General features: G+C 32.2%; 1 protein-coding gene across 2 annotated transcripts; it reads left to right on the forward strand.

Moving 5' to 3' along the window:
- Nucleotides 1-4,501: 4,501 nt before the first annotated feature.
- LOC112030754 (phytyl ester synthase 1, chloroplastic) lies at nt 4,502-17,576 on the forward strand. Of its 2 annotated transcripts, XM_065775344.1 has the most exons (14): nt 4,502-4,704; nt 5,239-5,661; nt 5,869-5,920; nt 7,893-7,948; nt 9,095-9,253; nt 9,368-9,469; nt 10,045-10,139; nt 10,535-10,656; nt 10,772-10,880; nt 11,937-12,070; nt 15,307-15,676; nt 16,190-16,303; nt 16,931-17,019; nt 17,144-17,576. In XM_065775344.1, the coding sequence occupies exons 2-14, from the start codon at nt 5,244-5,246 to the stop codon at nt 17,439-17,441; spliced, it is 2,118 nt and encodes a 705-aa protein (XP_065631416.1). In that variant the 5' UTR covers nt 4,502-4,704; nt 5,239-5,243; the 3' UTR covers nt 17,442-17,576. The 2 variants fall into 2 exon arrangements, with proteins under 2 accessions (XP_065631416.1, XP_065631417.1); XM_065775345.1 differs by lacking the exon at nt 4,502-4,704 and having other exon boundaries at nt 4,739-5,661.
- The last annotated feature ends 6,741 nt before the right edge of the window (nt 17,577-24,317 follow it).

Below are 24,317 nucleotides of genomic sequence, written 5' to 3' on the forward strand. Positions count from 1 at the left end.
ACAAAAATTAAAACGGGCGTGGATTGCGTCCAGTGCCTCCAGAGCACTGGACCTGCTATGATCATGACACGTGTCCATTTTTGGACATATGTCAAGATCGCAGCTAGTCTAGTGTTACAGGACACTAAATATAAGCTGCACCCAATTAAAACATTAAGTCGTAAAGAGAAATTACTTCTCAATGATAATAAGCTGTACTCAAGTTGTTTTTTTATTTTTTTTGTGTGAAATAGTTTATGGTTATTGGCTTAAGGAATCTTTTGGGAGGTGGTGAAAAGAGTGCACAGTGTCAACCTATTTTTTTTCCCTTTTCTTTTATACCAAAAGTCATCATATATATATATATATATATGGGAAATGCTAACTTAATAAATTTGAGACCAGTTCAAGGATATTCTAAAAGGATTTAGCATGAGAGTAAGTTTAGCATCATACCAATTTTCACAACTTTGTCACATGGCGACTTGTAAGTGGTGAAATCATGGATCCACATAAACCCACCATTTTATTTCCACCACTTACAACTCTCTATGTGGCAAAGTTGTGAAAATTAGCATGGTGCTAGACTTACTCTTAACATGAGCAGCAACGTTGACTGCAGGATAAATACTCCACTGGATGGTTGCTGGGTGATGTCTGATGAGGTTGTTGGATTGATTAAGGTAGGTGGCCTCTAAGGTGAGGGACTCTGATGATTGGTCTTTATGTTAATCTAACTTACATTAGGTAAATTTATTTTTCTTTTGTTCCTACTTTTGTAATAATAATATAAAAAGACTTAGTTTAATTAATTAAAAACGTGCTTTTGAAAAACTGTTCATTTATTTAACAAAAGGTGTAAAGCTCGTGGTTGTATATTAAAAAATATTGGTGGCAATTAATTGGAATAACAGATGAAAATAAATAAAAAATTTGGTAGTGGGTATCACGAGTAATGGTACCGTCACAAACTATTTTACAACTTTTTTATAAAATGTCATTGTGGCTAATTATAGGTCCATTTGAATACAACTTATTTTGCTGAAAACTAAAAATTAAAAATTAAAAATACTGTAGCAAAATAATTTTTAAATATGTGAAGAGTACCGTGAGACTCATTTTTAATAAAAAAGTTGCTGAAAAGTGGAGTTTGTGGGTCCCGTAAATAGTGCACGTGATCTACTGATGTGGCTAAAAATGAGTTGAAAAGTCAAATAGTGCGGCTACTGCATGAACAGTAGCCGAACAGGGATTACAGCTCCTGAAACGCGTGAAAAAAAAAGTTGTAAAACGCACAAACGTGGACGTAGTTTTAGTGGATCCAAACACATACTATATTACTAGTTTTCATTTGGATTTACTATTAAAATAACTTTTTTACTTACTAATAATTGCTCATTACATCAATAGTTTGTAAAATAGTTTGTAATTTTAGCATTTTTGTATCACAATCCTAACGTAAGACCAATCTCATAAATATAATAAATTATAAAATCGTTTGTTTAAGTTTATATTATAAGCTTGTTTACGTAGTATTAATTTCTTGAAACTTCAATTTTTAAGCGCAATTGTATTTTTTTTTTTTCCATCTTATTTTACTAAGTCAAATAAGCAAATTAATTTGCTGTCGGTCTGTGTCACAATCACAAACATACATTTGAAATAATGATATCTTTTGCTAATTAATTTATTAAATAAATTCTTGTCAAATTTTTTTTTTTTTTGATAAATCAAAATTTTTTTAAGTAAAGGAGAAAAGTACTAAAAGCAAGATCTTAAAAAAGCCTCAAATCTTATCAAGGGTAATAATACTCTATAATAGTCTAACAAAATATTTGATTTATGTCGACTTTGTCTCTTTTTCCTTCCAAAGTTCAAATCAGGGACCCCCTCAAAAAAAAAAAAAAAAAAGTTCAAATCAGGGAGTATATTTTTGTTATTTTTCATTTGGCGTATTAGAATCCTCCATTGCTTTATGGTCACACAAATCAAAACATTTGAATATATAAATAGAGTTTTGTCATATTATCTATATTAAATAAATGTTAATTATCAATCATACCTTTTTTTTTTTTTTTCATAATTTAATAATTTGATTTGCATCCTGGATGTCTCCATTAAAAGTACTAAAGATGCACATATTAATTTAAATCATTGATAATCTCATAAACCCCAAATCATTTATTTCTTTTGTGATACCAAGTCATTTATTTTATAATAATAAATAAAATTTTAATAATTCCATAATATATATACCATAAAGCTTCAAGAGAATGTTAATCATATTATATCATATACTATATAATAAAAGTTAGGCTTAGAAGCTGTGGTGGCGTCAAGTGGCTTCACCAAATTGCGAAATTTTTTTCTAAACTGTGGTTGTATCGAGTGACTTTACCAAATCACAGCATTATTTTGGATACAAACATTTTTTTTTTAAGATAGAGACAACAACTTATTTTTTTCTTATATAGGTAAAATAACAATAAATGTTTTAACAAAACATGCAACATGCATCTAAATTTCAATTGACAGAGACAACAACTTAAAACTTATTTGTTCTTATAAATTTTTTTAGATAAAGTAACAATAAATGTTTTAACAAAACTTGCAACCTACATTTAAGTTTCAGTTGATAGTGACCACAATATATTTGTTCTTATCAATTTCTTTAATTAGATAAAACAATAAGTGTTTTAACAAAACAGGCAATATGCATCTAAGTTTTAGAAATTTAAATCCTACTCCAACTAAAAATCTATTATTAAAATTTCAAAACTTATATATATATTCACCAATGGTCTTTCCATAAAATCCTTCTTGCACACAAAGTTTTTGTTTTTTAAGTTGCAACTTACGCAAAGGTATTTGTATGTGATAGCTTTGATTAAATAAATTCATTTCACTTTTTGTTATTTGTTTCTAAATTTGCAGTCAAGGGACACCATTTAAGTTCTTGGTTTCTCTTTGGTAAGTTTTTTATTTTTTATTTTTTATTTTTTGAATTCTCAACTTTTGAACATTTTGTGTGTTTTAGGTTTTGGTTAATCTATGTATTTAGTTTGTAAGTGTTTTTATTTTTTCATTCGACTATCACTACGAAAAATTTGGTTCAAAACATGTCTTTCATGTGCTGTAGTACAATTTAATTTCAGTTTACTTTTACTTATTGATTGTTGAGACTTTATCAATCTCTATATATTTTTATATTTTAAAATTCTTTTTGTTTTTGCATTAATTTTATAGTATGCGGAATTCATCCCATATCCTTTTAGATCATATAATTTAAGGTTTCTGCAAACTTTTTCATGACTGTATTTCTTCGAAAGGCTAACTGAATTCAGTTTAGAATCCCTCCTATATCCTTTTAGATCATAGATAATATTTGGCTTAATTAGATCCACCAGTTCAAAACCCTATGTAAGTCTATCTTTACTTAACTTCTTTTACATTTTTTTAAAAAAGTTCGGAAATTTGGATTGTTTTTCATTAATGAATTGAGATTTTGGCCTAATTTTGCTTTTGAATGTTTTAATTCTTAAATTTATTATTTTTCATGTGTAATATTAATAAATGTGTTCTTAAAAGCACAAGATAATTAGAAACATTACTCAAGTTGTATAAGTTAGGGTATAAACTATTTGAATAAGATCAACACTAAAACAAATGATTTAAATATCAAAATAAGACTTAAAAATGAAATTTCTTTTAAGTGTACAAATACAATTGAGTTTTTAATATTAAGTTTGGAATTATTTATTTTAGCATAACCTTATTTATGTGAGTATTAGAAAAGATTTAACTACTTGAGTTCAAATCATTTTCCTCATTAATAAATAAGGAAATATTAAAAAAAAAACAATTTAGAAAAGTTTTTATTAATCTTTTTAATTAGAGAAATTATAAAAGGATAAATATACAAACTTATGTATTTTACATTATAATAATAATTTATTTAGTGAGAAACAAGTTCTAAAATTATGTAATAATAATTCATTTAGTTATTATTTATCAAAAAAATATATGAAGAAAATTTATGACTAAAGCTGTGCAACGCAAAAGACTTTCACTAATATATACAATTTTTTAAACGTGTTCTCTAAAAAAAAACGTTATACACTAACACTGTCAAATTGTGTCAATTTAACAACCGAATATATTGCTCTGGCTCAAAAAAAAAAAAAAAAAAAAACTATTCCTCTGACACTTAATTATTATCAATATTTTAAGGGAAGGGAAAATGTGATTATATTGTTTAGTTGGCTTTTGGAAGTCCCCAGACTTTCCAAAACCAAACAACACACAAAGACGCTAATGGTTATTAGTATACACATTATTGCCCGCAAAGTACACACAAAGTATTTTCTAAACAATACATTTTTAACGGAAATGACTACTTCAATATACAATGATAATTCAAAAACTGAATTGTGTATACTTTGTGTGTAATAAAGTAGCATGTAAGAGACATTATTGAAAACAAAAACAATCTAACAAAGATTCTCAAAAAACAAAAAAATTCAACAAAGTGGCAGTCCTGCCGTATACAACAAATGCATGCCTTACCTAGTTCCAATCACCAAACGGTCCAAACCCAACTGAGTTTCTCCCAGTTCAAAATATATTACTTTAAAGCTTAAACAAAGAAGACAAGGACCATGACGTTGACTCTTCCTATAACTTCTGGGGAGAGAAGTAGTACCTGCACTGCTGCACCCACATGAGGTAATTAATTCAGAATCTAAGCTAACATACAAGTCACAACACACAACCCTTCTAGAAGACTAGAGCTAAACTCCATCAAAAAAAAACTTTAAATCTTTGTTGTTGTTTTTTCTCCTCTATATTGTCATTCTATATTTACCTTCTTATTTATTACCTGACTTTATACTTGCCCATGAATGTTATTCACACTTAATGTTCCATATTTATTTAGTTTCCAAATTTGTTTCCCATTTTAGATAAGAACTAAAAGCTTATTAATTACATTTTGCATTCTGGGTTTGCTCTAAGAATTAAGAGACCTTCATTTTAAAACCCCATTTTCGTTTTAATGTTTTAGACTCCGTGCTAAACATATTAGGTGTGTGTGATTTGGTTAGAGTTGTTCAGGGAACTTTGTAACTGGAAAAAAAACTTGCATTTTATTTAAGCTGTACTCAAGTGCATATGTGTTCTTGAAAAGAGTTGAAAAGTTTTTCAATTGTTGAGTCTTGAATAGGAGTCTTAACTCTTAAATTGTATTTCCATTGCTTGTAGATGCCATGGCATCATTTATAGGTTTCCAGGCATTGCCCTTTTTTACGTCAAATTCGAAGAATAAGTGTGGGAGTCAAGTGCAAGTGAGGAGTTTAAGTGGTGCTGATTCTACAGTGTTGTCCTCAGATTCAGTTGTGGTGAATGGAACTTCTATAGGAGGGGAGAGAGGGAGAGGTGGGACTTCAATTGATCAAGCAAATGGGTGGTTAATGTCTAAAGTTGAGGAGAAGAGGAGGGTAGAGGATGATGCTTTGGAAACTTTGAAGCCATTGTGGGATGATGGGTATGGGACTGAGACTATAAAAGATTACTTTGATATAGCCAAAGACATTGTTAAGCCTGATGGCGGGCCACCACGGTGGTTTTCCCCCATTGCTTGCGGATGCCCTTTGAAGGATTCTCCAGTGCTTCTCTTTTTGCCTGGTAATGGACACCTGACCAATGTTGATCAGTTCCAAGATGGTTTTATGAACTTGTTCTGCGCAATGTGTTTAGGAAATATCTTAGTTTTCTTTATGTGATTTTGTTCCTTGATGTTTAATATGTTGTCTGGTGGGTTCAAACTTTAGAGATATTATTAGTTTTTGAAAATTTAAATTGCAGGATGATAAAATTTTGTTGGTATTGCAGGGATGGATGGTACTGGTTTGGGACTTGTTTTGCACCATACAGCTCTTGGGAAGTAAGTCATATTACCCTTTTGTCCATGATGCATGTGAATGTTTCTGTGTATGTTAGGATTAACACCTTTTTCACTGATCATCTCAATGATAATCAATTGATGCGGGAATTGTGAAGAAAATTTTATGTTAATTCAGTTTTGTTTTAAGGTCAATTTTAGTTTATTAGTCTGTTGGATTTTATTTTTGATCATTTTAGTTATTTAGGTGATAGTAAACTATTTAAATTCATAGAGTCAAATTCATTTTTATAATTCAATAATTGGGATCTTCTAAATCAATTAGAATCAGGGTTTAGTCCTATAATCTATATGGGTGTGCTATTGTAGTCCTATGGAGACTATTTACAGTTTGCTTGAATAATAAAATTATTTGTTGGGTTTTTCCTTCAAATGCTTGGTACTGATTCCAGGTGACCCTAGGCACAGATTCTTAGGTTTCTTTTTCTTGGCTCTGATTCCAAGCAAGCGTAACTATTAATTCCTAAGTTATTTTTATTTTCCTGTCCTTAAGTTTTCTGTCACTCCAGTTTTAGTTTTTTCCTGACCTCTGTGTCAAAATTTAGTATTGAACACATTGTTCTACATCATCAATTTAAAATAAAATTCATTGTTATTTATCATAAACAAAAAAATTTCCAATGGTGAGAATAGTTTAAACTTTGTCATCAAGGAACGTAAAATAGATACCCTCAGCCTTGCAAACATGGGAATTTATAGGTCTTTTATGAGATGATGACTCAATTCTAATAGGAAAAAAAAAAAAAAAAACTAAATCAAGAATTGACTTCTTGAAGGTTTGGCTTTTGAGTTGCCTAAGAATAACAAGAGTGGAATCACACTTGATAGGATTGAACCTATGACATGGGGTTTTGAAGGCCCACTCTCTACTGAACTGAACTAAGGGTGCTTTATTATCACACCATACATTTTGTAACCCTAAGGTATCCATCAAACTCCTGTAGAAATCTGAAGTGAAGATGTTCTCAGTGTTTCTGATTCTCATGGAAAGAAGCGTGTTGTTTGGTATTTAAATCTATTTTGATATACTTGCCATTGTCTTGAAAGAAAATTTTGACTCTTTTTTCTTTGAGACAGTTGACCTCTGGGAGTGTCCTCAGTTCAAATAAACCGGCAATAGCTTTAGCTAAGTATGCCAAGTCTCAAGCTTGTATTTGTGTTTAGTTTGAGGAGTGTCCTCAATTTCTGTGGCCGTTGGTGGCCCCTGACTTACATACGGTGTTATCACTTGCTTCACTCTTTATTCAATAAAATTTCCTTCTCAATCCAAAAAAAAAAAAAAAAACCCTAAGATCTTTCATATTAAAAAAATCTATGCGGAGAAAATAAATGTGTTCACATTTGGGCATGGTAGACAGCTTTGACTGTTTTTATGCTGCATTATGTAACTTCTGTTGAGAATCTTTTAAATCTCTTTTCACACAGATTCCATTCCTCTTGTTTGTATGCCATGAAAAGAAATTGAAGTTGAATTAGTAGAATGCCTGTCAAGCTTATGTTAGCATTATCCTGGTTAGAGAAATATCATTATGCCTGAATTGATTCTGAATATTTATAGTCAGTTTAAATGTAAAATTTACTTTCAATGACATTCTACCTTAAAATGGCTTTTATGGCTTCACACTTGTTGTTGATGCTACCTAATGTGGTTAGTTATATATATCCATTCTGTTTTGGCAAGGTGATAGTTGTGTCTTGTGTGACCTACTGAGAAAAATGGTCCTCCACACCCCCCCCCCCCCCCCCCCCCCCACCCCCCCCCCCCCCGGCCAAAAAAAAGGAAAAGAAAAGAGAAAGTTGTAAACTTTTATTGCGGTTCAAAGTGTTTTCTCTATTACTTTCCTTTTTGGTTGCATCTGCAGTTGTGCACTATTTACAGTGACTATTGTGGAAACTTATCTGTGGGTATTTATTTTATGGTTAGCAACAATTTATAGAACTTTCTTCAATGCAGGGCTTTTGAAGTCTGGTGCCTGCATATCCCTGTTCATGATTGTACACCATTTGAAGGTCTTAATCTTTCAATCATAATCTCTCTCTCTCTGAGTGTGTGTATCAAAAATTTTTCGTTAGTTATTTATGAATTTCAATTGCATTGTTGATTCATTGAAATGATAGATTATGTCTCTACCTCTTGTAGCTACTAGGCTATCATATGTAACTGTAACTAACTTGATAAACAACTATAATTCATTAATTGTAAAATCTTTGTTTAAACAGAAATGGAAGACTCCATTATTCATTTATTGCTAGCACCTTTTATTCAAAGCTGCCCATTTTTTATGTTTATATACTCAATTAGTCCTTACATGAATTATAGTGATTTTGAGTAACTTATGATTGAATACAACATGCCAATTATTCATTATGAAGTTTTTTTTTTTGGTATATATTGAGAAATTTTTTTAAGAGCTCTGGCCTTGGTGCAATGGCAAGTGCCTTCCACTAAAAGTAACAAGTCACGGGTTTGAGTATGAGAATTAGTCTCTCCAAAAAATTAGGGGGTAGGGCTGCCTATCATGACCTCTCCCCGACCTTGCAAAAGTGGGAGAACCTTTTATATTAAGCAAAGTTTTGGATAATATGAGTTAGTGATAGTAATTACAACAACAATAACAATAGAAAGAACATATTTTTTCTATTGATATGATGCCCTAGTCTCAAAACTTTGGGGTTGGCACAAATCCTCAATAGGCTAGTCCAGGTTAGCTCCATGATTGAATTAGCAAAATTAAAATTCTTATTGGGATGTACATGCCTCTTCACATGTTTGAATTAAAAGTACGTCGAGTTTGATTGTGGGTAATGGTATCTAAGATTAGCAAGTTGGTTTGTTAGGAACTTCTTCACTTGCCTATGGGCTCCATAGTGCAAAGACAACGTAGGGTGGCATCTCCCAAGTGAAGTTGAATTAATCAAATTTCATCATATTCTATGTTAATTTAGTCACAAAATTGATTCTATTATTCCATTTTAGATATTTGAGATCATTATTTTCTAACAGAATCTGTAGAAATTTCCTACACAGTGATCAAATATTTCCAGTCTTTAATGAAAGTGTTGTGTGCCTGTTCTTCACATGTGGCTGGGTTTGCTTTATCCCTTAATTTCCTAGATATTGTAATTTATAGTTCAGTGTTTTTTGGTTGTGTGAAGGGCTGGTAAAACTTGTAGAAGAAACTGTGAGGTTTGAGCATGCTTCATCTCCGCATAAGCCAATTTATTTGGTGGGGGATAACTTTGGAGGATGTCTAGCACTTGCTGTTGCTTCTCGCAATCCTGCGATTGACCTAGTTCTGATATTATCCAATCCAGGTTAGATTCCTCATAAACAGTTCTTTTTTTTAAATAAATATAATCATGTATGTTTCTGGTTGTTGATCAATGGTTATCATTTGAGAATCCTGACCTTTTGGTATTTTGTTTTAGCAACATCATTCGGCAGGTCTCAGCTGCAGCCACTTTTTCTTCTCCTGGAGGCTATGCCCGATGGGCTGCACAGTGCAGTTCCCTATTTTAGCTCTATTATGGGTACCGATCTGTCCCCATCATTTCCACTTGTAGAATTCTTCGTTGTGTGGAAAAATTGGATAAGATATTGCTAATTTAACAATTCACTATGCCTTATGACATAGGAATAATGCATATCAAGTAATTAATTACTATGGTCTAATAAATATGAATTCCACTGACGTGATCTTTGGTTCTTCTATTATGAGCTATAGGTCGATTTTGATAGCAATTCTTTTTTCATATTATTGCTATCTTGATCATAAAAACTTAGTCATCTAAGTTTATTTCAGTATTCATAAACTTAAAAATGATTAATTTGAATGAAGTGTAATGTCTATGTTATACATATATCTTGTCTCTCCAGCCTCTGTTTGTCCACCTCTTCCTCTTGTGAGTGCTTCTACACCATGGTTAACATAGATTAACCTAGGTTGTCTTCTACTGTAAATGAATTTTATTTTGTTGTAATCAGCTCTATAAAACTTGCATCATTATTACTTTTATAGTTTTAATGTGTTTTTATAAGCTGTCAGTTGTTGCAGTCCCAAATTTCTTGATTTCTGATATATCATCATCTACTTTCATGACATTAGGTGATCTAGTGAAGATGGCAGCGGTTAATATTGAAAGCATGCTTCCTCCTGAGCAAAGATTTGAAAAGCTGTCTGGGTTGTTACCATATCTTTCTGTAAGGAGTGCTTGCCAATTGATTTTTTCCCCCTTTTGTCTTTTATAAATTAATTTCTTTCCTTCTGCTTAGAATTTTTACTATATTCAACTAGTTTTTTTTTTTTTTTCAAAATGTGGTTTAGTTGTGAACTCTTTAGTTTCCATTTATTCAAGTTCTATAATGATTTGATGAGTTATGGCGACAAAAATCTTTTTATCTACTATTCTATATCTTGTTCATGGATTTTATTTTGTCTAGTCTAAGACTCTTTAACTGAAGTTGATTCCTCATTTCTTTGGCCTTACAATTTTCCTCCCTTTCTTCCTTCTTTTCTTTTAAAGTTGAATTAATTCCTGAAGCAGTCCAATGTCAGATGTCAATATGAATTTTACGTCACTCCATTTGGTTGTCAGGATTTTGTTGATATTATACCAATGGACTCTCTTCTTTGGAAGCTGAAGCTGCTGAAATCAGCTGCTGCTTATGCTAATTCCCGTCTCCATTCTGTTAAAGCTGAAGTTCTTGTGCTATCTAGGTTTTTCCTCTCTCTATCTAATTACTAGCTAGATTTTATTGCTTAGATATGAATTTACTATTACAGTGGTAACGCTTAATTGATTATTAAGATGGATGATACATTTTCATTTTAGTGGCAAGGATAAAATTCTTCCTAGTAGAGATGAAGCTGAACGACTTAAGAACTCATTACAAGATTGTGTTGTTCGTTACTTCAAGGACAGTGGGCATACCCTTTTATTGGTACGTGAAAATATGTGCATGCATCATATAACATCATGGTTAGCCCTCAAGATCCCTTTCAAGTTAGAAAAGTTTCTGATGACATCAAGATTTGCATGAACATTGACTTAGATAGATACTCCAAATCATATTGGTCAGCTATTTAGAGTCTAAGCCCGTCCATAGCCTCCTAGGACTTTTCCTTATCTAGGCAATGTGAGAGTTAGTCAAGATGGTTTTCTCTCACCTCACCCCACTTAAGAGGTCTTTTGGCCTTTGAGTCCCCATTATCTACCCGACGGTATTATGGGTAGGGAACTTAGGGACGTGTGGCCCTTTAGAGGGGGTTAGATTGTGGGGACCCAAAAGACCTCTTAAGTGGGGTGAGGTGAGGGAGAACCAAATCATGGCTAAGTCTCACATTTTCTAGGTAGGGGGAGGTCCTAAGCCTTATATGGAGGGCCTTGGACTCTAATTGGCAAGAGGCTTTTTAAAACCTTGAGGAGTAAGACTTTGTGTCACTCCCAAAGAGGATGACATCTTGCCATAGAAGAGTTGGGGTGTGACAAAATCTATGACAATATATATTTTTTCTTGCCATGTTGATACTTGATACTAAGGGCCCAATTCAGAGCAAAACTTGGAAATTTTGATGATTGAGCAGATACTTAACATTGAAGCTCAGTAGATGGTAGAAATACTGGTTTCTCCCAAGTTTAGGTTGAACTAAATGGTCATGTACTTTATGTTGGAAAACCATCAGACCAAAACCTTCAGCTATCAGGAAGTGGCCAAAAATATATATCAAGCACACACTAGCAATTTATACCCTCTTTTAATTTTATGTAAACTGTAAATTAATTACTTGTCTGCTTCATTTTGATAAACAACTTTATGATTGGTCTTGGCCTTTTATGTTTAATCTAAGGTTGGTCATACTTGTTGGCCTGTGTTCTGTCGCTTTAGGAATCACCATCTACATAATTTTTCTGTTCTTTGTGTGCAGCTATACTTACTCTTTTCTGCTATTTTATTGTGGGAAAACAATTGACTGCACTGTTTGCTGTCATGATGCAGGAAGATGGAATTGGTTTGATGACAGTTATAAAGGGTACTTCCAAATATCGTTGTGCAAGGAGGCTTGATATTACCTCAGATTTTCTTCCTCCTAGTATGACCGAACTCAAATATTTCAGTGATCAAATAACCGGGTAATTCATTAGATCTATATATATGTGTGTGTGTGTTACTATGTATGTATGTATAAATTCTTGTGGGTATAACTCTCATGAATAAGTGACACTCAAAAGGCAGAAAAGTGTTTAAGATGAAATTGGTCATTCCAAAACAAATTGTTCAATTTGCTCATTCCATTATATGTGTTAGGTTCATATTTTTATGTGATTGGCAAATCCTATGACAAAAAGCATTTTACTTGTATTTGGGTAAATCTAAGTGGGTTCAAGATGATCATTACAAGTGGTTATATTGAAGACATAAAGAATACTCAAGAAAAGCTAAATCTATAGGTCCTAATACCTCCTCAATACCTGTTGATCTATTGAGATTTAATAAAGATTGATACGTGGCTCGATACCTCTCAATCTATCGAGCTACGGGATTTTTGATGTAGCTTGCAATGTTTTATTCTAATTGGCTATTTTTTTATTGGTTTGTGTAAACCTAATAGGACTAGGAGAGCAAACCTTATTGGAATAGGAGTGCCCATTCAAAAGGCCCATTAAACTCCTATTTAAACAAGGACGTGGAGAAAGAAAACCTTAAACCTAGAAAGTTTCTTAAGGTTTTCTTTTTGACACCCTAGCCTCCTCTTACAAAAGAAAGAGATATTGCAGCGTTTCTTGTATACCTTTGGGTTTTGTAAACAAGCAAAATCACTAGCACTAATATTGAAAATCTTTTTGGTGTTTCTATGTGAAGTTGCTGCAAATCACCTACGCAATTAAAGGGTTGCTGTGGAGTTAGTCACATACTTGGATTCATGCAAAAGAGTTAGTCATGTACTAGGATTTGTGCATAAAAAGAAGTCTTTACAAGATCAAGTCCAATTGGAGATTGGTGTAAATGTTCAACTGTAGGTTAGTATTTTGGGTTAGTCTAGGATAATGGTAAGATTCCTTATACTTGTAATTGCTTGTTCTTGATTAGTAGATTCTTGAGAGTAGTGATCTGAAAATTCACCCAGTGGGGTTTTCCTATTGCGAGAGGTTTTCCTCATTCGTCAACAAATCATTGTGTCATTTAATTTCCGTTGCACATTAGTTTATTTGATGATTTGTTAGTGTCTCCACGATTTGCATGTAATTTGACCTAATTAATCGACTTGGGTATTTGAATTTATTAACTGAGGTCAATCTATAACCCAACAATATAAACTAGCTTTTATAACCCGCAATAGTGCTGGAACCTTTTTATTTTCTTTTGTTGGTAAGAATTTGGCCATATTTATTTGACTTTAATTGTAATTAATTTTTATGGACAACTTTAATAGTAAAACATGTTTCATTTCTTTTTTATTTTTTTTTGGTAAACAATTGCTTAGCTTCATCTTAATGCATTCAATCATATATACACCTTTGGCAGGCTTGGTAAGCCTATTTACTGCCAAACATATAGTAGTTTTGATCAATTAGCCAACTGATTAGTTAGGTTTTTCACATTATAGGTCTTATGCTGTCATATTTATTATTAGAGAAATAACATTGACCTATGAGGAAAGTTTGAATTAATATTTTGTTAACCTGTTTGATAAGTAAAGATATTTTATTGATGAAAAAACCCGAGTACGCAGGGAGTGTATGATGGGAACAAGAAATTCAACTTTGCAAGGTATACAAATCAATCATATCTAACAATGAACACAGTGAAAAAAACCCCAATGTTAACATCCAATCAAACAAAGATTTAAAGAAAATCAGCTTAAGATCAATGCTAAATATAAAAATATGCTTAAAATATATAAAATATGTAAAAATAAACAGTAAACAATAAATTAATTGCCATATCCCTACCTTGCCGTACTCTAGTTTTATTTAGAAATGACATGTCACCATGTCTTTTGTCATCTCGAGGTGGTATTCATGCTTCATAGGTTTGGAAGTCCCTTGCGTATTAATCTCAATGGTTGGGTGGCACCAGCAAGTGAAATCTTTTAGCTTTGGGCTTTTTATTATGAGTCCCAGGGAGTGAGTTACATTCATATGGAAAACAAGATATTTTTCCATATGCTCGGGTATTAAGTTTGGATAATTCTTACTAAAAGAAAGTGATTTTGATGACTCTTTCCCCTCTCTTTCCAAAGAACCCTTTTCATATTTAAGATTATTCTATCCTCTTTCTTATTTTTATTTTCATTTTTGATGTCCAGAGTTGTTTCTATGAAGAAATTTTTTGAAACTATATGGTATAATATTAATCCTTGTCTTCTAAGTTTAGTCTAAAAAGAATTATTGAATAATCAAATAGTTAATTTTGATCTAATTGCAAATATAAACTTCAGAGGCATCACTGAAATATGTAATTGAAGATGTTTTAGTTTTAGAGATACCGGAAAATGCAAGTTGAAAAGCACAATAAAATCTGAGAATATGTATAGGTGGTAGAGGGAGGGATGATACTGTAAATACACTCTCATGTTCATGTTTAGGTCAATTATAATGAATGATATAGCATGTGTGGTAATGCAGTCATGGGGTCATGGGGCCCTCACCTACCCTCTCGAGCAACCCCTAAAACTGTTGGCTTCATTTTATGATCATGCATCAGAAATAGGCCCACAATATTAAACCAAACATATGATTTAGGAAAAAAAAACATTTGTTCCCTTCCTGCAATCCATAAAAAATATGCTATGTACATCTCCCATTCTCCTTTCTTATCATCACTTTTCTTTCTGCTTTACATGAAATTTAACTCTTATTCCACTATTTTTCACTTAAATTCTAACATTGCAGAGCCAAAGTAGCATGTCCAAGACTTGACATCAATTTAGTTTGCTTATCTGATCTTTTCATCATCACTATCACCATCACCATCATGCTCACCTTTTGTTTTGAGAAAAAGCTTTTAGTTTTTGTTTAATAGTGTACACAAATGATCAAATTCCATTTATGCTGATTAGTCATATTATTGCTTGTATATATGATGACATGATCTCACACATTGAGAGTAGACAATTTACAGACTGAAGAAATCACCTATAGTTATTTTCCTGTAGTTTCATAATTTGAACCAACTTTTGATAAACTTAGTTTTGAATTCTAAGAACCTCGGTCTAAAACCCTGATTGGGCAGACTGTGAACTGCAGGCAACTAGTACTACTTGTCTTTGGGCTTTGGTTGCCCTGCAGCCTGTTTAAGTTGATTCTATCAGATATCTGTAGCCATGCTAAATTGAAGATTGATATTAAAATTGCATTAATGGTAGGTTGTTTCGTGTTGCTACTGATCCGATACTGTTCTCAACTTTGGAAGATGGAAAGATAATGAAAGGTCTTGCGGGCGTTCCAAGTGAAGGTCCTGTGTTATTAGTTGGTTATCACATGTTTATGGGACTGGAACTCCCTTCACTTGCTGAAGGATTCTTAAGGGAGAAGAACATTATGATTCGTGGCTTAGCACATCCCCTGTTGTTTTCGAGGATGTTTGAGAGTTCATCTTCTGAATTTTCTATAGTTGATTGGGTGAAAGTGTTTGGTGCAGTACCTGTTACTGGAAGCAATTTTTTCAAATTGCTTTCAACAAAATCACATGTGCTTCTTTATCCTGGTGGGTCACGTGAGGCTCTGCATTACAAGGTCTGTCAAGTTCCTTGTGTTTCATTTCACCTGCTTTACTGCAACTAAAGAACAATACATTTTGTAACTGTCAACTATTGTACTCATAAATCTGCTTTATCATTTACTTTCCAAATTTTTATCTTGTCTTGCTTGTACGAGAGAAACAATATAAAGTCGTCTCCAACAGCTCTTACTGGTTGTGGCTGTCTGTTCATTTATTTCTGAATGTTATAAACAAGGCAGATTGCTGGGACATTCAATCCATTTGTTAGTTTATAATTGGAAGTAATCACCTAATGTACACTCTGTTGTTGCCATGGTTCACTAAAGTTATATGCAAGGTAGATATATTTGTTACACTAATATGTCCTTCAACCTTTGTTTGTGTGAGTAGTCTGTCATTGAGAGAAGATTTAAATGTTATTAGAGGTCCTTGTTGCCGTAAATCTTTGTTTTTGTTTGGCAAGGGCTATATCTATGTATATATGTCTAAACTTTATTCCAACAGTTATGGTACTTTTATATTGCTAGGGAGAAGAATACAAGTTATTTTGGCCTGACCAGCAGGAATTTGTGAGAATGGCAGCACGGTTTGGGGCCACAATTGTACCATTTGGAGCTGTGGGAGAAGATGATGTAGGAGAAGTAAGCTTGTACTTTTGCGCATCTAACTAGTCCTATGCTTTTAGTATAAGAGCCTCTTTCTGATGGTGAAATATTAATATGTTTTGTATCTTATGTTTATATCATCATTTTTTCTCTTTTTTCCTTTTTTATGTTTTCAAAATTTATCCTCTCGAGATGAATGTTTTTAAATGCTACGTTTATGGTTTATTTGAGTTTTCGTGAAGGTTGGGGGTTTGAATTCCAGAGTATAGGAATGAGCTTGGTTATGGTTAACTAAAGGGATTAAGATGGTACTCACTACAGAACAGAAAGTTAATTATACATGAGTGAAAGAAAGATCAGTGAGATCCATAATCATGGACTAACTTGAACAGTAATCAAATACAAGTTAATAAAACCTGGAATTTTGGGTTAACTACGAAAATACATTGTAGTACTACTACTCTGATGGTTGGAAAGTAATGAATTTTTTTTTAATAATTTTCAAATGCACAATTTAATATATATATATATATATATACATATTTTACAAAATTGATTTTGAAAAACATCCTCACATTGTTTTTCTCTTTTATTGACCTTGATAATGCAATTAACATCCTACTTGCTTTGGGTTTGTGCTTTTATGTTTATCAACCATGGCAGATGCTTCTTGATTACAACGATCTAATTAAGATCCCAGTGGTTAATGATTTAATCAGAGAAGCTATCAGCCAAAATCCGTCGAAAGTGAGGTAATTACTCTCCAAGTAATATATAATTTTATTACAATTGTTCTCCTGTAAAATTCCAAAAACTAGAGATGCTAGCCACTTTTCAATTATAGGATCTAATGATGGAATATGCTTGGATTTTTAGGGATGAAACAAAGGGGGAGGTTGCCAACCCAAACCTCTTTTTTCCATTGATGGTACCCAAGATACCTGGCCGCTTCTATTATTTGTTCGGGAAGCCCATAAAAACAAAGGGAAGGGAAGATATTTTGAAGGACAAACAAGTTGCAAACCAATTGTATTTGCAGATAAAAGCTGAGGTCGAACGCAATATGGCATTCTTGATTGAGAAGCGGGAGGAGGATCCTTATAGAAGTATTATTGATAGAACATTGTATAAAGCAATGAATGGTCCAATTGAAGTTCCAGCATTTGAGACCTAAAAAATGGTTTTGAGAGGTATATTGTTGTCTTAAATCCATTCAATTATATCTTTTTTCCCATGGAAAAAGGATAAGGTACAATGTCATTTTTGTTCTCAATAAAGGCTATAGCTATAGACCAAATTCTAAGTTGCAGTCAGTGTCTGATGACTAACACTATAATATCAGCCTTTGAGACACCTCTACGCACAATTGCACACCACTTGAGAGGATATATTCCAGGATACATATGTTTCTGTTCAGTTGAAGACTGTCTATATTTTCTCTACAAAAAAAGAAAGAAAGAAAAAAAAGACTGTTTATACAGTATACACCATTTTTTTTTCTAAACACAAAATCAACCAAACTCTAGTCTGATCTCAAAAGGTATCTATAATCATATTTAATTAAAGCAGTTATCTTGCGAACTTCATTCTTTACTCTAGGAACAGAATGTTAGCTTTAAAGTTTGATACGTAGTTGTTCTGGTTTTCCTTCTGTATAAAATTAAATTTAGTCAATTTTGGTCCAGAGTGGAGATTATGTCTAATAAATCAAATCAGAACACCATGTCTAGTTGTTTACAATTTTGATCTGAAAGCTGGGGTTTATTGAATGAGTTAACTAATTGGTTGCACTTCTTTCCTAGTAAATTAAATTTGAACCTATGAATCATATTCAAGTTAAGAACAAGCAACACCATATATCCCATTGATCAAGTCATCCCTAATGGAATGAGGGTTCTGCATGATTTTACTAGAAGTCTCCCCATAAAGTCTTCAGCTCCTTCTCCATCTTCTAGCTTCTATGGCAGAGAAAGTTCTTCCTCAGACAGTGGATCAAGTTGAAGCAATGGCTGCTGTCAGAGCTCTTACTTTTGCTCAAGAGATTGACATGTAACACCCCATAATTTTATTACTAATTTATTTCATATGCATAAATTAAAGAGGGGGCCCACAATTAAATGGATTTAATTTATTTGGGTTTAAGATATCTAAATAAGATAATTATTATGAAACAAGAGGCCCAAGTGAGATAACATACGTATATGGGCCTTGACAAGCTTAAAAACTCTAGCATTTTATCTCTTGAGCTACACATATTTATACTATTAATAATATGATTCCTGATTTGGTTTTTATTATTTTGCGTACTAAAATATTTTCCTACAAATTCTTAAACTCTCGAAAATATCCAAATCTTTTAGTTAAATAATTTTAAATTTAAAAACATAAACCAGTTAAAAAAGTAATTTATTATTCCTAAAAAAGTTCATAAGTTTTAGGCTTTCAAACTTTTATCAATTCTCACGTTGAGAAAGATCTTAAAAATTATGGCATTATTTCTATCTCATTTTTAAATATTATTTCGCTAAATTCAAAATAAAAAATAAAAAAAAGCCAAAGTCTAGTATATAAATAAGAGGTTTCTTCTCTTTTAGCAGCACCACACGGTTGATTTTATTTTTCTCTCTGTGGCCGTGCATTGGAATTTTAGGTCTGGTTTTGTTTCTGCCGTAATTTTAGAAAGTTGGAATTATTCAAGGTCTAGTATTTGTTCCCACGATTTTACGAAGACATGGGGTCTGTACATGAATTATTTTGGTACCTAATACAGAAATAGGCATTGGCTTTATCAATCTAATTTTATCATTGTGTTAATCGAAAAAGGTGTCATATGATTGTTATTATATCAGACCGGACAAAGTGCATGTAACCATATGTCATGGAATGGTCCTACGTAGGCTATTGGGTTTGATCAATTATGAATATACTATGTGGCTTCTAAAGAATACTAGAAGGCTAGACATGTAATGACATGCTAGAGTTCTATAAAGTTGCAGTACAATCACGCCGATTAATAGATAGTGAAAATATGCAAAATAGAACAATCGGATCAAATCTTAAAGTGAACTGGACAGTTTAGTAAATAAATGGAAAATTTTGTAAACATCAGTGTTGTCTAGAATTACACTGTTTAAGTATGAAAATAGATTTTTAAGTGGGAAATTTGAGTAAATTGATGGACCTATATTTATTTTGTGGAATTGAAAATTTTATTATTATTATTATTTTGAGGGTATTAAATATTATACTAGATAACTATTTTTTAGGATGTTTTATTTTTGGTGAGATTAGAGCTTTGACAATTGTGATGAGATTTGGATTTGCTGGTTGCATTTGTCCAATATTTTTATGGGTTATCTAAATTGAATAGATTTTTATTGTTTGTGGTTTTAGGGCATTACATGGCACTTCCTCTATCATCTTAGAGGGAGATTAGAAGGTCATCATCAAAGTTTTGAAAAGTGAAGATGAATGCTTTACCACCTTTGGCCACCTAATCTATTAAGCTAAACTCCTCTTAGAAGCCTTTAGTTTGATAAGTTTCTCTCATGTTAAAAGACTAGGTAATTCTATGATTCATAACCTTGTAGATATGCTAATCCTATCACAAGTCTGATAGTGTGGATGAAAGATGTTCTATCCCAACTTAATGCTTTAGTCATAATCGATTATGGCTAAGCTTTTTTAATAAAGATGTTAAGCTTTCTCCTTAAAAAAAAATGGTTAAGAAAGAAAATGGATAATGTGAGGAAACGCGAAGATTATTTTATTTTAATTAGTTTGTTTAATTTTAGAAGGAAGTTGTATTTTTTACTATTAGTCCATTGGATTATATTTCAGGTCTTATTAGTTAAATAGAATTTTATTTTATTTCCTAGTGTTAAGGGTATTTTTGTTATTTAATAATTGAACTTCCTAAGTCAAATAGAATTGGGGTTATGCATAGTAGTCTATATGTACCTCCGAAGGGGAAAAACATAAATCATTATTGTATACATCATAGAGGTTTGGAGGGACAAATTCCATCCAAGCAAGAAGAGGGTTAGAAGATCTAGCTCTTCTAGCAAGTCCATGAGCAACATTATTTTCTTGTCTTTTAACATGGTAGAAAAGAACTTCTGGTAGCAAAGAGTTAACCAGCTTGATGTCCTGAATGATGTGGCCAAAACTCGCAAAATGCATATTCCTTATGTTAATAGCTTCAATGATAGTCTTCGAATCTCTTTCGATTAGTACTTTCTCAAAACCCAGTTCTTGTGAAAACCAAATAGCTCATCGCTTTACTAACACTTCCACCACCTCTATCGTGGTAGGAAGTGGAATTTGCTATGATAAAGCAACCATAACTAATCCATTATCATTTCATATTATAACATCAAGTCCAGTAGTGTTTTCACCTTCAAAAACCGCATCATCAAAGTTTGCCTTATATGATTATACTAGCTAGAAGGGGGAGGATGCCAACGAACAGAGTGAGCCGTGGAAGGGATCTTCGCATGGACTAAGAGAAGTTCCTGAAATTCTTGGAAGGTTTTCTAGGGCCATTGAATTGATCTTCTTTGTGGGGAACAATTCCTCACCTACCCAAGACTTGTTACTTCTCATCCATTTCAGGGAGACAGTCATAGTAAAGAGATCAACATTAGATTTGTCATGAAGAGCCAGATGAAAACCATGCAAGAAACTCGAACGCACTATTGTATTCCAACGGAGATGTTCTATAATTTTGCATGATTAATTAAATTTTGAATTTTCTCAAATGGTCTAGTACTAATTTTAATCAATCCTATGGCTCTGTTTGTTTGGGAATATTCTCTCTCACGCCTTGGGTTCTGATTTGCAGGTTGTGGGTTTGTATAGGGGTTCCAATTTGGGCTTATTTTGGTGGGTTTGTGATTTGGTTTTGGATGGGTATGGTTTGTGGTGGGCCGGTCGTGGTGGGTTTGCTGGTGGCGGCGATGGTGGAGGTTTCTCTTTTTTATTTCTTTTTTTTTTTTTTTGCTGTGGTTGGTGGTGGTGAGTGGATGTGGTGGTTGTGGGTGGATGTGGATGTGGATGTGGATGTGGACGTTTCTTTCTGCTATTATTTTCTTTTTCTTTTTTTCTTAGTGGTGGTTGTGGTATGGGTGGTAGGTGGTTGGTAGTGCAGTGCCGACAGTGCTGTGAGAAAGAGAGAGACAAAGGAGAGAGAGGAAAATAAAAAATTATTGAAAAATAATAAAGAAATATTATTTAAATGAAATGGAAAAAAAATAGAAGTTTTGATATAGGTTGTATTGTAAAGTGGTGTGTTATATGTTATAAAAATAGGTTTTGAAAGGGTAAGTGCTAAATTTTTTACAAGTCCTGATAAGGATGCTCTATCGTGTTAGAGTATTATAGGACCATAGTATCTTTGCCATCTTTTAAGTACAATTTTGTCGTGTTAGAGTATCAGTATTGGTGGTGGTAAAATAGTCACTCAAACACCAAAAAGAGCCCATCATTAATGGTGCTAGAGCCAAATTTTTTGGCAACTTGCTATAGCCAACTACCAAGACTAGTAGTTCACTATAGTCTTGGCAGTTTACTGTAGCAAGAAGGGGTTAAAAATATATATATTTTATGCCTTTTGTTGGGTTTTGTGGCAGAGAAAAAGAAAAAGGAAGTGAGAAAAAAATTAATAGTGTTTGGCTGATGAAAAAAACAAGAGAGATTCTCGAGGACCATAGATTTTTTGTCACACGCTTTTGTTACAATTCTAACGTGTTAGACACTTAAACTGTGAGTAATTATCTATTACTTTTATATATACTACCACTTATAGTCAAACACATCAAAATTATGGTAAAAGGCGTTGCACAAAAATTGTGTTTATTGACCTTTTTTGGTTTTTGAGTTGAGAAAAAAAAAAAAAAAAAAAAAAAAAGAAAAAAAGACTCTCATGAGTATTAGTCATTTTGCAAATAATTGTTATTTGTAAAATAAATTAAAATTTTGGGTTTTGAAGGAAATAAATTAGAAACATGAAGATCTTGTATTCATGTTCTTTTAATTTTTTTGGACATGTATGAATGTCCTTTTAAGGTTCGTATTTTCTCTTCTTTCTCTCCCTCTCTAAAGTCTGAGGTGGTATATGCATATAACAGAAAGAGCATGTATTTTCTCCTAAAGTCCTACTGGGTACCGACTATTTCTTACCCGCCTAGCATAGACAAGCCCCAATAATTGATATCATTAGTCCTTGGTCAATTGGTCCAATTAGACATATTAGAAAATGGAAAATATATAGGTACTCCAATTATACATCTTTAGAAGTAAGTATCAGTCAATTAGATGACTCTTATATATAGCTTTTAAATATTTTTCTTTTACAATATTTTTTCTGTATAAAAGCATTAATATATATATATATATATTTTTTGAATCATAATATTCTATAATTTCAATATTTGGTTTAATTGTACATTTATTTATTCTCAAAAAAATTGCACATTTATATTTAATTTGAAAATTATCCCATTTATAATATTTTTATTTTCATTTTTTATGTCTTCTTTTATATATATATTATTAGTAATTAGTCTACGGTGAAACCAATTATGTACCAAAAATCCCAATATGATTTAGAAAATAATTCAGAGTTTGCAAATTTACTGGAAGGAAAAAGAAAATATTTTGACCAATGTAAATGCTTTTATATATAACAAAATAGCATATATTAAATCATGTTACACACATACTTACTTTATGTATAATTAACAATATATATATATATATATAAAATTATTCTTTGAATTTGAAATTTATTAATATATTTAACTTGGCTTAAAATAATTTTTGCCTCTGCCACTATCTGCAACGCAAACATACTTTAAAGTTGGACATCAAAAAAAAAAATATATATAATATATATATATATATATATATATATATATAACCATAACTCTTTTTATACCAAGTAAGAAACTTTGCCCCTCTTTCATTAATCCATCTTATGAATACTTTGACAAAATAATACGGTTTCCCCCACATAATTTTTCTTCTCCATTGATGCAGAACAAAACCTTAGTGTATGCAATATTAAAATTGAAGAAAATAGGACTTAAAAAAATAGCACCTAGACTTGCTTGGAATCATACTGAGCATCTAGAAACCAAAACTTAGAAATCAACACTTATTAAGGTCCTTTTTGGTTGGGTGGAAAAAGTGGGGAATGGAAAACAATAGAAGAAACATCAAAAAAAAAAAAAAAAAACAATAGAAGGAAAATTGGAGTTTTCTTTCTTTTGGTTGGGTGGAAATTTAAATTTGGAATCCAGTTGGAAATGGGTGAATTTAGGTATTTTTCACCTAGTGCCACCAAAACTTACCCCCCAAATTGAGAGGAAAATGTTTTTAGATTTAAAAAGACAACATTACCCATATTATCCCATTATTTCAAACTACACTGAAGACGTAATAGTAATTTTAATCTTTTCACTTTTCCATTCTTCTTACCAAAAACACATGAAGGAAAAAAAAAAAAAAAAAAAATTCCTACCATTTTCCATCATTCGACTTTTCGATATTCCCAAACAAACAGAGCCATAGGATTGATTAAAATTAGTACTAGACCATTTGAGAAAATTCAAAATTTAATTAATCATGCAAAATTATAGAACATCTCCGTTGGAATACAATAGTGCGTTCGAGTTTCTTGCATGGTTTTCATCTGGCTCTTCATGACAAATCTAATGTTGATCTCTTTACTATGACTGTCTCCCTGAAATGGATGAGAAGTAACAAGTCTTGGGTAGGTGAGGAATTGTTCCCCACAAAGAAGATCAATTCAATGGCCCTAGAAAACCTTCCAAGAATTTCAGGAACTTCTCTTAGTCCATGCGAAGATCCCTTCCACGGCTCACTCTGTTCGTTGGCATCCTCCCCCTTCTAGCTAGTATAATCATATAAGGCAAACTTTGATGATGCGGTTTTTGAAGGTGAAAACACTACTGGACTTGATGTTATAATATGAAATGATAATGGATTAGTTATGGTTGCTTTATCATAGCAAATTCCACTTCCTACC

The sequence above is a fragment of the Quercus suber genome, unplaced genomic scaffold (genome assembly GCF_002906115.3).
Source record: "Quercus suber isolate HL8 unplaced genomic scaffold, Cork oak 2.0 scaffold_109, whole genome shotgun sequence".
Taxonomy (NCBI): Eukaryota; Viridiplantae; Streptophyta; class Magnoliopsida; order Fagales; family Fagaceae; genus Quercus; species Quercus suber.

What these genes read in the sequence shown, in the direction of transcription:
- LOC112030754 (XM_065775344.1), top strand. Translation starts at nt 5,244, where the DNA reads ATGGCATCATTTATAGGTTTCCAGGCATTGCCCTTTTTTACGTCAAAT. An exon ending in TCTGATATTATCCAATCCAG is followed by an intron (nt 9,254 to 9,367) that starts GTTAGATTCCTC and finishes ATTTTGTTTTAG; the next exon opens with CAACATCATTCGGCAGGTCT. An exon ending in TTCAGTGATCAAATAACCGG is followed by an intron (nt 12,071 to 15,306) that starts GTAATTCATTAG and finishes CATTAATGGTAG; the next exon opens with GTTGTTTCGTGTTGCTACTG.